The sequence below is a fragment of the Vicugna pacos genome, chromosome 16 (genome assembly GCF_048564905.1).
Source record: "Vicugna pacos chromosome 16, VicPac4, whole genome shotgun sequence".
Lineage (NCBI taxonomy): Eukaryota > Metazoa > Chordata > Mammalia > Artiodactyla > Camelidae > Vicugna > Vicugna pacos.
The window spans coordinates 60,428,762-60,440,302 of NC_133002.1; the positions used below are offsets into that span (position 1 = coordinate 60,428,762).

The following is an 11,541-nucleotide window of genomic DNA, read 5'->3' on the forward strand; positions in this document are numbered from 1 at the left end:
AGCAGGGACGGTTTAGAATTCCTGCCCTGCTCTCGGTGGGGGTAGCCTCTGGCTCCCAGAGCCCGGTGGTGGCGTTCTAACAGGTTGTCCCCACAGGACCCCAGGCCCGGTCCCCCTGCCTTGGACTAGATTCTTTGGGTCTTCCACGGTCCTTCAAGCGCACCCTTCTGCCTGGCCTACCCCATTGTGGGCGTCTTTTCTCTGTGGTCCAGCAAGCTGCTGGTGGGCATTTAGGCTGTTTCCAAACTTCCACTGTTACAGACAGTGCTGAGCTGAGAGCCTGCCCCACGTCCCTGTGCCCTGTGCGAGGACTGACGGAGGGCAGATTCTGAGCAGGCGTTGGTCCCTCCACCAGGAACACACCCTCCGCCCGTGCTCCCCACGGCGGCTGCTCCTCACTCTTCGCGCCTTCCCTGAGGCCCAGCCTCAGCAGCCCCAGCCCGCGCCTCCCGCCTCGCGCCCCGGCTTCCCTCGCCCGCCATCCCAGTTGTAGTCACCCCAAGTGTTGGCTTACTTGGGATCGCCCATCTCACTCATGAGACCATGGCTTCACACGGAAGGGGCCGTGTCTGCTCACTCACTGGACCCCAGCGCACCTGGTGCCAGAACGCCGCATGGGCCCAACCACCCTTTCTGCAAGAACACAAGAACTTGGGAACCACGGAGCAATTTTAATGAGCTCAGACAAGGGGCGGCGGAGGGCAGAGGTGAAAGGCCGTGTGGGACCAGCCACGTCTGGCTGCTCTCCGACAAACCAGCCGGGCAACGGGAAGTGAGAGTTCTCAGCTTTGGAGTGCACTAGTTGAAACCTTCCAGTAATTTCTTTGGGCTCCGAGAGCTCAGCGGAAGCAGGGGAGCCATCTGGTGGCCGGATGTTGCAGGTGGCTGCAGAGAGGCGGTGAAGGACGGATGGGAACCGGCCTGCAGGGCGTCCCGGGAGGTGCCTGGCTTCTGTGCGCTCCGGCCCCCCGGCCCGCGGCCCCCCGCCTAGTCCACGCCCGAGGAGTTGGTCAGGTAGAACGGACGGATGACCACCTGGAAGCTGCTGAAGGATCCCACTGGGCAGGGGAAGAAGGAAGCCCTCCTGGAGTCGTTGGTGCCCAGGGTGCTGGGGATCAAGGCCTTCCGGTCCTCGAAGTCAGTGACATCCGCCACGAAGTGCCCCTCACACAGCATCAGAGCCTTGTTCTCATAGCCGACGGTGGGATCCGAGTAGCCGGACTTGGAGAGGGCCAGGAGCGGGGGCTCGTCAGAGGAGCACGAGTAGCCGTAGTTCCAGCAGCTCTGGATGGTGGGGAGGTAGACGAAAGTCCAGGAGACGAGGCTGGCCTGGAAGAGGAAGCTGGGGTGCTTCGGGGTCTGGAAGGACCGGTAGGGGTTGTAACCGGAGCCCGTCACGGAGGCGCTCCAGGTGGGCGAGGTGTAGAGCCGCGGCTGGTAGATGTCCTTGGTGAGGTTCAGGCCTCTGTACTGGGCCAGCAGCTGGACGGGCACGGTGTGGAACTCCAGGGCCTGCAGCGTCTTCTTCTGGAAGAGGGCCTTGTGACTCCAATACAGGGACAGGTTAAACTGCAGCTCGAAGAGGTCCCTGGGCGGCACCATGGGGAAGCGGACCTCCTCCAGCAAGCCCTCCACGTCTGTGTGGGAGGCGCGCCTCTCCCGGCTCCAGGCGTCCACGGCCATCAGCAGGGCCAGCTCGCTGGGCACTACCAGCTCGCTCTTGGAGAGCAGCGTGCGGAGGAGGGCCAGGGGCACGCTCGGCCAGGCATCGGCCTGCGTCAGGGCCCCGAAGTTCCAGGCCAGGAACTGCACGCAGACCTCCTCCAGCACAGGGTCCTGGGTGGCAAGGGCGTAGGCATAGAGGTCCAGGGGTGTCCGGAAGGAGGGGTCTTGGGGGAGGAAGATGGCAAAGAGGCGGCTGCAGTATTCCTGCAGCTGCTTGGCCCCGTAGGTGGAGGCCAGCTTGTGTAAGCACTTCACCGACGACAGAGAGACGTCTGTCCTCCGGGAGTAGAGGTACCTGGGGGGAGACGAGGGCTGACCACCTGGCCACACGCCTGCCCCTGCAGGACGACACCCGTGCCCGGCCGCAGGCTCGCCGTTGACCACTGACACACCTGGGCGAGCCATTTCAAGTGGCATTTGGTGCCCCCTGATTTATCTCCTGGATCAGCCCACATGCCAAGCTCACATTCGCTCAGAGCCATAGGTGCTGACAGCTGGGCGGACTCCATGCTCCTGGAGGATGTTACTGCACCCTCATCTGCGAGGGAGGTGGCCCCACCCCCTCCTCCATCATCACCATCATCCTCCTGGGTGGGACCTGCCAGCCATGCCTGGCACCAGCATTGCACTGACCCTCCCTTCTTGTTATCACACCCCTGGCCACACTCCTTCAGTCCCCCTGGGTGCCCCTCTGCCCCCAGCTCCTGTCCGGTGCCCCCACGACATGGTCATTGCCCCTGGTCGCCTGCTGTCTGCCTCCCCTGTCAGCCGTGAGCCCTGCGGGTGGCACCCAGTCTGTGCTGTTTGCCACAGAACTCAGTTGTGTTCCTCGGTTCCGCAGGAACCACTTTGCTGCATGAAGACGCATGAGGAGGGAGCCTGCTGGGAGGGGAAGGCCAGGCTGCGGCCGCCCACGTCCCCTGGGACACGGCGAGGCGGGTTCTGCTGTTAGGAAGAGCCAAACCCTGCCCTGGCCTCTCTCGAATGCTGGGCCTTCCAGGGACACCTGGACTTGCGGGCCACCTCATCACTTGAGCACAGAGCCAGGTTTGCCCAGAGAGAAGCCGGGGCCCTGCAGCGCCCAGTGACAGTGCAGAGGCAGGCCCTCCCTCCTCGCGCCCTCCCTGCCCTCGTCCACTCAGCACATCACGTGACCCTGCTGTCAACCACGAACTTGGAAGGAAACAAGGGCACCTGCAGCCTCCGGCCCATCACCCACGGCTGGGTGTCTGCAGCCTCCGGCCCGGGCCCGGGAGCCCTGCCCTGTGCGGCACCAGGACAGCGCGCGGGGGCCCTCCACTCTCGTCCGCAGCGGGACCACAGAGCCCCCGACAAACGGCAGTTGACAAACAGAGCGAGGAAACCTCAGCATGTTCCTGTCTCCACCTCTTAATTCCCATTTCAGTCCAGAGACGGGTGGGTCCCAGGCTGCTGGGAGCCGCACAGCCCCCAGCCCAGGGAAGCCCCAGCCCGGCTGGCTCTCCCCGGTCCGGGCACGCCTGCTGCCCTCAGCCTCAGGCAGGCGCCCAAGAGGGTGTGGCCGGTGGGTCCCAAGCAGCCCTGCCTCGCCATCAGGGAAGAAAATACTGTGAAAGGTAGGAGAAAGACCGAAGGCCAGGAGGTGTTAGTGACCCTCAGAAACCGGGGACCTGGCGGAAAGTCAGGCAACTGACAGGAGGCCCCGGACAGCAGGTGCTGCATGGTGACCACCAGGCAGACGGAAGGGGAGTCTGTGGGGCGGCCCCAGAGAGCAGGGGTCTCCTGAGGCCTTCGGGGGCCTGGGTGGGGCTCACTGCAGCCCCTCTGCCTTGGGGGAGGAAGGAAGAGAGAGGGGCACAGAGACACGGAGAGACAGAGACAGGGAGAGAGAGCCAGGGCACATGGCCAGATAGTCCAGAAAAATCACTGAGCTTTGACCAAGGGTGGTGACTCCAACGGGGACCAGGAAGGCGGGGACAGGCACCTGCTGTCTCTCAAAAGTATTACAGGAAATCGATCCCACTTGGAGGGGCACAGGATAGTCACCAAGTTCTCATACTTGGCTGCAAAGAAACTATTTTAATCTGCTTTTAATTGCCATTTGTTGTTTTCCCTTAAACGTCACGGTCAGGTGCATACGGCTCTGGGTCACAGGAGTGAGAGAGCAGCTCTTCCTGTATGCTGCTCTTTTTTCAGATCCATGCTTTCAGAACACCAGCCCCCAGGAGGCCCCCGGGCGGTGACAGTGGCCCGGGAGCTGGGCGCTCTGCACGTGTGAGTGTGCAGAAACACGCGCACGTCAGGAGTGTGCGCGAGCGTGTGGATGTGAGTGTGTGCGTGTTGTGCACATGTGTGTTCGTGAAAGCACGGCTGTGGCCAGTGCTGCAGCCCTTGTCCCCGCGGTTTGCCTCTGGAGGGGATGCTGCCCGGCCCTGGCCCCCGGCCCCCAGGACACTCACCTGATAAAGTCCCTGACGACCGGCATGCACCCGGCATCCACCTCCATGGTGACCCTGCTGCCCGGCTCCTTCCACAGGCTGCGGGCCTCCGGGTTGGTGGACAGGATTAGCTTGTGGGCACAGATGCCCAGCTCTTCCTCCTCCTTCACCTTGACCTTGATGAACAGGTCACAGCCCCTCTGGCTCTCAAAGATCTCCTCCAGAGCCGCCGGGAGCTCGCTGGACAGGTCGAGGGTGTGGACGCCTCTGGTTTCTGAGGAGCAGAAGGGAACATGGCAGCCCGTGAGGAGGGGCCCCAGTACACGCGTGCTCTGAGCGAAAACACCTCCGTGCCCTGGAGTTAGCCCTTGCCCTTAAGCCCTGGCTCGGGCCTGCCTCGTCTGCTCAGAGAGGCTCTGGGAGGGCGAGGGGGCAGCCCTGGAAGGCGGGGTGCTGCTGCCCCCACAGCCCCAAGCCCCGGCAAACACCCCTCACTAGCTCATCTGCTCCGCCCAATTCAGACAGCACACCCAGGCGGCGGACTTGGAGGTGCTGGCTTCCACAGCCTGGGCTCCCATCCCAGTCAGTCAATCAGTCCACCACCAGCTGTGACCTCCTAAAACCCAAATCTCCTGCCTGGTTTGTTCTGAAGAGGGAGGGTCTCACGGCAACCCTGCTTAGAGCTTTGGGGCCTTTAGCAGCCTCCTTCAGGGGACCGAGTCCTAGAGAAGCTACTCGAAGGCCCCAGGGTGGTTTGGGGGTGATATACCCCTCCCCCAGGCCCTCCCAAAGCTGGACAGGAAACTAAATCCCATCTGCTCTTTCTTTGCCACAAACAGGTCTGAATCAATCCTGACAATTAAACCAGGAGGGCTCAGCACTCCCCAGTCCCTCCCCACACCCCAGACTCTCCTCCAGCCTCCGCTCTTGCCCCGGGGCTCCCCACCAGGCCAGGGCCGCATCCTGCCCTGCACTCCAGCCCCACGGCCCAGGCGCCTCCCGTACCTGCTGCAGCGGGAGACCCCCACTCCTGCTACGAACACCCTGGCTTCCCGCACGGCCCCCACGCCGGAGGCCGCACACGTCCCTCTCCGAGCGCGAGCCCAGGCAGAAGGGCAAGTGGTCACGAGAGAGCAGAGAACAGCAATAACACCAGGGCTCAGGGATCAAACCGAGCACCCGGGTCTACCTGGAACACCTGATGGAGTCGGGGCCGAGGGGAGGGCTCGGGCTGCTTGCTATCAGGCCTTTCTGCCCCGGGAAACATTTAAAGCAGGCAGTGTAAGCCCGGGGTGCGGGTGGCGTAACGGGTTTCAGAATGAGCACTAAGGGAGACAAAAGCCTGGTGTTCAGGGAGCTGAGCCCGCAGCCTGTGCACATGGGAGCACAGGCGCACCTCGTCTGGCTGCGCTTGGCAGGTGCCGCGCTTCTCACAAACGGAAGGTCTGTGGCAACTGTGCATCGAGCACGTCTGTTGCCGCCATTTTTCCTGATGATATCTGCTCACTTCTGTCTCTGTGTCACATTTCGTAATTCTTGTCATGTTTCTCACTTTTTCATTATCATTGTATTTGTTATGGTGACCTGTGTTCAGTGAGCTTTGATGTGACTGTTGCAAAAAGATTACGACTTGCTGAAGGCTCAGATAGTGGTTGGCATTTCTTAGCAATAAAGAACTTTTTAATCAAGGTGTGTACATTGCTTTTTTTTCATTGATAGCTGCTCTTGGTTTGTTGATTTTATGCCACCAATCTATTCTGTTTAGGACTGGCTGTCTTTACATTTGCTCTATACAAAAAAAAAGAAAGAAAGAGAGAGAGAGAAAATGTTCATATTTATTTTATCTAAAACTCTCCAGCTTCAGTCGTCTAACATACAAGGCCCTGCCCTTGTGCACAGGCCACGGTCCCCTGCACCTCCCTCTGTGACCGCGAGGGGGAGCTGCTGGGCCGGGAGTTTGCACTGGTGACAAGGGCTTGCTTTCTCACTAGCAGATGGGAACAGGGTCAGAATATCTTTGTTCTAGCTGGAGCTCTGCTTCCAACTAAGTGTGCTTGCTGACTTATTATATTAATTATTACATTACATATTATATTAACTCCAGGGGTATGACATAGTGATTCAATATTTCTATATTACATTGTTTCTTCAGACACAATGCTGTTGCACATTAGTAACCTACAGTAAAGCAAAAACATCACTTTTGCAGTCAGTGGGAAACCGAGAAATTCAGGTGACCCGCTTTATTGTGATGCTCGCTTTGTCGCGCTGGTCTGGAACCAGCCCTGTGCTATCTCCGAGCTGTACCTGTATTTGGAATGTGGCTCACTGCCCAAGAATCGGGTTAAACGAAGCAATTCTGGGCAGCTCCAGCGAGGAGCAGTGAGGAAGCAGGGATTCGCTGCTGTGAGGTGGTGTGACCCGCAGGCTTTCCCGCCCCTCCTGGAGAGTGGGCTCCACCTGTGAGCCTTTGCACAGGTGGCTGTGTGACCCTCGCGGAGGGGCAGGGAGCCGGCGTGACCGCCGTCCCTGGGATCCAGGGCCTAGGCCTCCATGGTAGCTCTTGGGCAGGGGATGCAGGGAGGACCCTGGGGCTCAGGATGGAGCGTGCCCCCACTCACCGTTGCTGCAGATGACACTGGCATCCTGGTCATGTCTACAGTTGCTTTTCATCCAGCCCAGGGATCTGCAGTTGGCCAGCGAGGGCTCTGTCCCAGTGCACTCCACCTCGTCCAGCATGATGGGGCCACTTCCTGGTGGCACAGCAAGGACAACAGAGGCTGGGGGGGATCTGGGGCTCTTGGCCCTGGGAGGGAGGCCCCACAAACAAGGCTGCTCCTCCGAGAAGCCTTGTAAACAAGTCACATTTATTGCATGAGATGGAAAAAACCACTCCACAATCCTGCCATTCCAGTGAAGCGGCTCCTGGTTAGTTACAGCCCCTCCAGTGCCTGTCCACGTGTGTTCATGTCTTCTACCAGTACCACCGGGCGACTACCCCAGTGTGGGTTCAGATCTACTATCGTCACATTGTACCATAAACTAGCCTTTGTTCTCACAGAGTCTGTCTGCTTCGCAAATATCGAATTATACTGTCACTTGTGTGTCTCCTGTTGCTGAATATTTGGATCATGTCCCCTTTTTCAGAAATACAGCCACTTGCACACAGACTTTTCTTTTAGGGGGAAATTTTTTCAAGAAGGTACATTCTGAGGAGTGGAGCCTCTGGGCCAGAGGGAACGGCCACTGGCTGAGTGTGAATGAGCCAGCTCGCCAGCACAGAGCTTCAGCCTCTTTGAAAACCTGGCCAGTGCGGAGTGGCAGGGATGCCATTCGTACATGTTAGGTACCATCCCTCCCCTGGCCCAGCTGTTTGGCAGAGTCCAGCTTTGGAGGACCTGGGGACCCACAGCCTACCTGGCCCGAAGGCGGCTCTGCCCAGAGCCTCGGTGGCGTTCCTGAAGCCCAGGGCCCGGCAGACGACACTGGCATCCGTCAGGTCCCACATATTGTCACACACCGTCCCCCACTGGCCACTATAGAAGATCTCCACGCGGCCCTCGTTGGCGGTGTCCCCATTGACCAGCCGCATGTCACCATCTTTCGCGCCTGCAGCCTCCCGAGGGAAAGCGGAGGTCAGCAAGGATGAAGACTGGGTGCTGGGTCTCCATCCTCCACTTCTCAGGGGCCATGTCCTTTTGTGGGGACAGTAGAGTTCTCCCCAACCAGGGGTGACCCCTGGACCATTAGCTCTGAAGCACCCCCATCTGTCCTCGAGGGGGTCACACGCTGGGGAGGAGTTAAAATTCACATAGACCCCACACACACACACAGAGGGGAGGCCCCCTGTTTCTTACCTGAGCACTGAGCCCTTTATTCCATTGATGGAGAAGGGGCAGAGGGCTGGACTGCTGCCTGACAGGGGAGGTGGCAGGACCCCAAGGGAAGAGTGGGGGATGGGGCCGAGGCCCACACTGACCCTGCCTGAGGGTGTCTGGGGCTTGGGGGTGCAGCCTGGGTACCCTGCTGGGAGGGTTGTGGGGGAATTCCTGGGGGCAGCAGGCCCAGGGCCCCCCAGAAACACAGGCCGGATATGAAAGGTGTGGAGAGAAAGTGGGGTCCCAGCCCTACCTTGCCCCCCCGCCCCCCTGAGCCAACAGCATGAGATGGGAGTTGGGGGTGTTGTCAAAGGGCGAGTCTCAGATGAGGGTGAAACAGGCCTCCGTGGGGTCACCAGGATGAGGAAGAGACTCGAAGTGTGAAGAGCATGAGGACAGGTGTCCAGGACTTGGGAAATTTGACTGTGTCCACTCTCCCCCACCCCCCACCCCCACCCCCAGCATTTGGCCACTCTGTTGGGCCCCTCCTGGTCCCTCTGGTTCGCGCCGGATGAAATGGAGGATCCCTCTGCATCCCCTCCAAAACCTACAAGCCATGACTCGGGACAACGGGGCTTCAAGCAGGAGAGAAGGCCCAGGCTGGGCTCCGCGACCCAGGACCTGGCAGAGCCTTGCAAGGAGCGGCTTAACCCCGCAGAGCACAGGGGCAGCGCTTCACAGACCGCTGCTCTCGGCGTTTCCTGGGGCTCCGGTCACTCACCTTGGGTCCCTGCCAAGAGCAGCCACATCCAGAAGAGCCGTAGCGGGGCCATGGCCAGGCCTGGGAGCCCCTCGCCCTGCAGCAGAGGAGGCAGCTGAGTGAGATGGTGGAGCCAGAAGGCCCTTGGGACCCGGACTAGTCTGTCCATCCAGCCTGTAGACCCTGCTTGTGGAGGGCTGCAGGCGGGCACGGTGCCAGCTCTCTCGGGAGCCGTGAGTGTGGGAAACCCCCTCGCCCAGTCTGAAGGGGGGGTCCTCCAAGGACAAGGAAGACTTGCTCAGATGAAGGGGTCTCTGGGCAGCAAGGACAGTGGGAACAGGAGCCCATCTCAGAAAGCTAGGCCCTGGGTGTGGCTGTCGGGGGGGTGGGTGGTGTGGGTGGGGAGGGAGGAGACAGGGGGTGCAGGGCCCAGACTGGGAGGGGCTGGGGAGCCCTGATCAGGGTGGGACTATGTCTAGGCCATAGAGCCGTACGGGAGTGCCCTGAAATCTGCAGCAGACGAAGAACATTCTATGCGTTCTGGACCACGTGAGCCCCAGAAGGGAACAGAGTGAGAGCAGGACAGGATGAGAGGACATGCTGGGCCCGCTCAGTGCGGGCCTGGCACTGCCCCCTCTGAGGTCAGTGTCCCTAGGGACAGAGGCTCGGAGAGGCAGGGGACCACCAAGGCCACGCAGCCAAGCCAGCTGAGAGGCCCAGGTCTCCCCGCTTTTGCCTGAACTTCTTGCCTCTGAGTAATTCTCACCGCTCGCTTTTCCTCCTCACGCCCGTGCTGCCCCTCACCTGCCCTCTCCCTGCACAGGTGGAAGGTTGCGGGTCACAGCTGCTCTGGCTCCGTAAGAACCCTGCAACCCCCACCCACCTGCAGGGTCCAGCAAGAAAGGGTGAGGCTGCTGTTGTGGGGGTCCCTTCTGTCAGGGCCTGGTGACCCTGAGGCAGCATCCCAGTTGTGCATTAACCAGACACCCAGGGGCTCCCAGGTACAGGGGCCTGTTAACCATCACTGACCCATGGCCAGGACTGCTCACATTACTGGCTCGTGGGATCCTCAGCACAGCCCTGAGAAACACCTCGATGACCCCACCTCATAAGTGAGGGAGCTCAGAGTCGTAACCAGCTCCAGCTCAAACATCTGGGAAGCGATGCGTCGGGGGGAGACGCGGTGGGGTCTGCCCAGCAGCCGCCCGCTCTTCATGGCACTGACCTCAGCAGATGGCCGAGGGGCTGGGGTGACCAGCTGTCCGGTGCACCAGGGCCTGTCCCTGTTTTAGCACTAGAAGTCCTGCGCCCTGGGACATGCTCTCGGTCCCAGGTACACAGGGATGGCTGGTCACCTTCTGCACTCCTCAGAGAGTGACAGCCATCAGCTTTGCTCACCCTGGGACAGGAACTTGGGGCCCCAGACAAATGGCCATTCAGGCATGCGGTACATGGCATGCAAATGTCACTGTCCTTAGGGTGGCCATGGCAACCCATTTTTGCCCGACTCTCTGTTTCAGGAAGTGGGACAGAGCTGCCTGGCCCTGGCCCATTTGGTGCCTTTGCGCAGACTAGAAAAAGGTGCTCTTCCTTTGGGCAGGTCCAGCCTGGGCTGGAACACACAGATTCGGGCACGTTGGCTGAATTCTGAGCCTGCTTGCCCTTTGGCTGGGGTCCTTATACCGTGAGCAGCCTGCCCAGCTGCACACGGAGACTCTTTGGGTGCGGGAGCAGCAGTGATGGTCTCTGGGTACAGGAGGAGCATCAGTGCCCCAGCTGGGTACAAGGAGACTTGGCTCCTGTGCACTACATTGTACAGAGAGGGGGGCACCCATCTGACAGCAAGAGGAGAGAGCTTACCTGCCCTAGGCAACCACGGACGGATGTTCCAGAGTCTCCCACCGGCAGATTGACCTTCAACCCAGAAAACCCTCCCAGTACACAGTGTGGTGAGGCTGCCAGGAAAAGCTTCAGAAAACTCAGTCTAGTTTCGGTTACTGGAAACCACCTGACACTGTTTTCTTTTGGGATTGGCTGCTGCCAAGGCTCCCGGCCCCGCCCCCCTTAGTTCTGACTGTGAGCGGTGGGGATGGCGGCAATCCAAGGCAGCAGTCCGCAGAGGGCAGACCAGCAGAGGCAGACGGATGCTGCAACCAGAGCAAGGCGGCTAACAGCCACATTTGAATTTCAACACTCTTCCAAGCTGGACCAGCGCCACGGCCGGCGCTGAGGGAGGGAGGGGAGGAGAGGCAGGGGACAGCAGTTGGAAAAGCAGAGGGTGGGCACCGACAGGCCGGCTCTGCATCCAGTGACTGTGGCTCTCTCAGTGCATGCTCCAAGCCACTCCCTGGGTCTCATCCATCGTGGGCAGGGGGGACACGGTTGGGTGGCTGCTCACGTATGTCCACCCTACTCTAAGCACTTGACACACCTTACCTCATCTCACCCCAGTGGGGGCAGAACCTCTGGAGTGGACATGAACTGTCCTGCCCCCCACACCCCTTCCCTTTCCTCAGGCACAGAGCCAGCACCTCGATTTTCCCCTGGGGAAGCACCCATCTCACCCCCAGGTAGTGTGGCTCTCCTGGGTCTGACCTGGGCCTGGCAGGCTGGAGACAAATGGTGTCAGAGAGGCGCCGTGATCCCAGCCGGCCCGGGGAGTCGGCTTCAGACTCATGGAGCAGGACCCTGGAGGGAGCAGGCGGCCTGGAGCTGCAGGTGCCTGTGGTGCTCCAGGTGTGCCCAGGGAAAGCCCAGCTGAGGATGCAGGTGAGGGCAGAGCTGAGAGACAGAGGAACCGAGGTCCTGATGCTACGGTTTG

The 11,541-nt window shown here is 60.4% G+C and overlaps 1 protein-coding gene across 1 annotated transcript; it reads right to left on the reverse strand.

The window, feature by feature from the left end:
- Nucleotides 1-651: 651 nt before the first annotated feature.
- Nucleotides 652-10,737, reverse strand: LGALS3BP (galectin 3 binding protein). Its single transcript, XM_006199434.4, has 6 exons — nucleotides 10,581-10,737; nucleotides 8,742-8,817; nucleotides 7,560-7,751; nucleotides 6,764-6,895; nucleotides 4,164-4,416; nucleotides 652-2,020 (listed from the first exon to the last, which is right to left on the reverse strand). The coding sequence occupies exons 2-6, from the start codon at nucleotides 8,791-8,793 to the stop codon at nucleotides 988-990; spliced, it is 1,662 nt and encodes a 553-aa protein (XP_006199496.2). The 5' UTR covers nucleotides 8,794-8,817; nucleotides 10,581-10,737; the 3' UTR covers nucleotides 652-987.
- Between the last annotated feature and the right edge of the window lie 804 nt (nucleotides 10,738-11,541).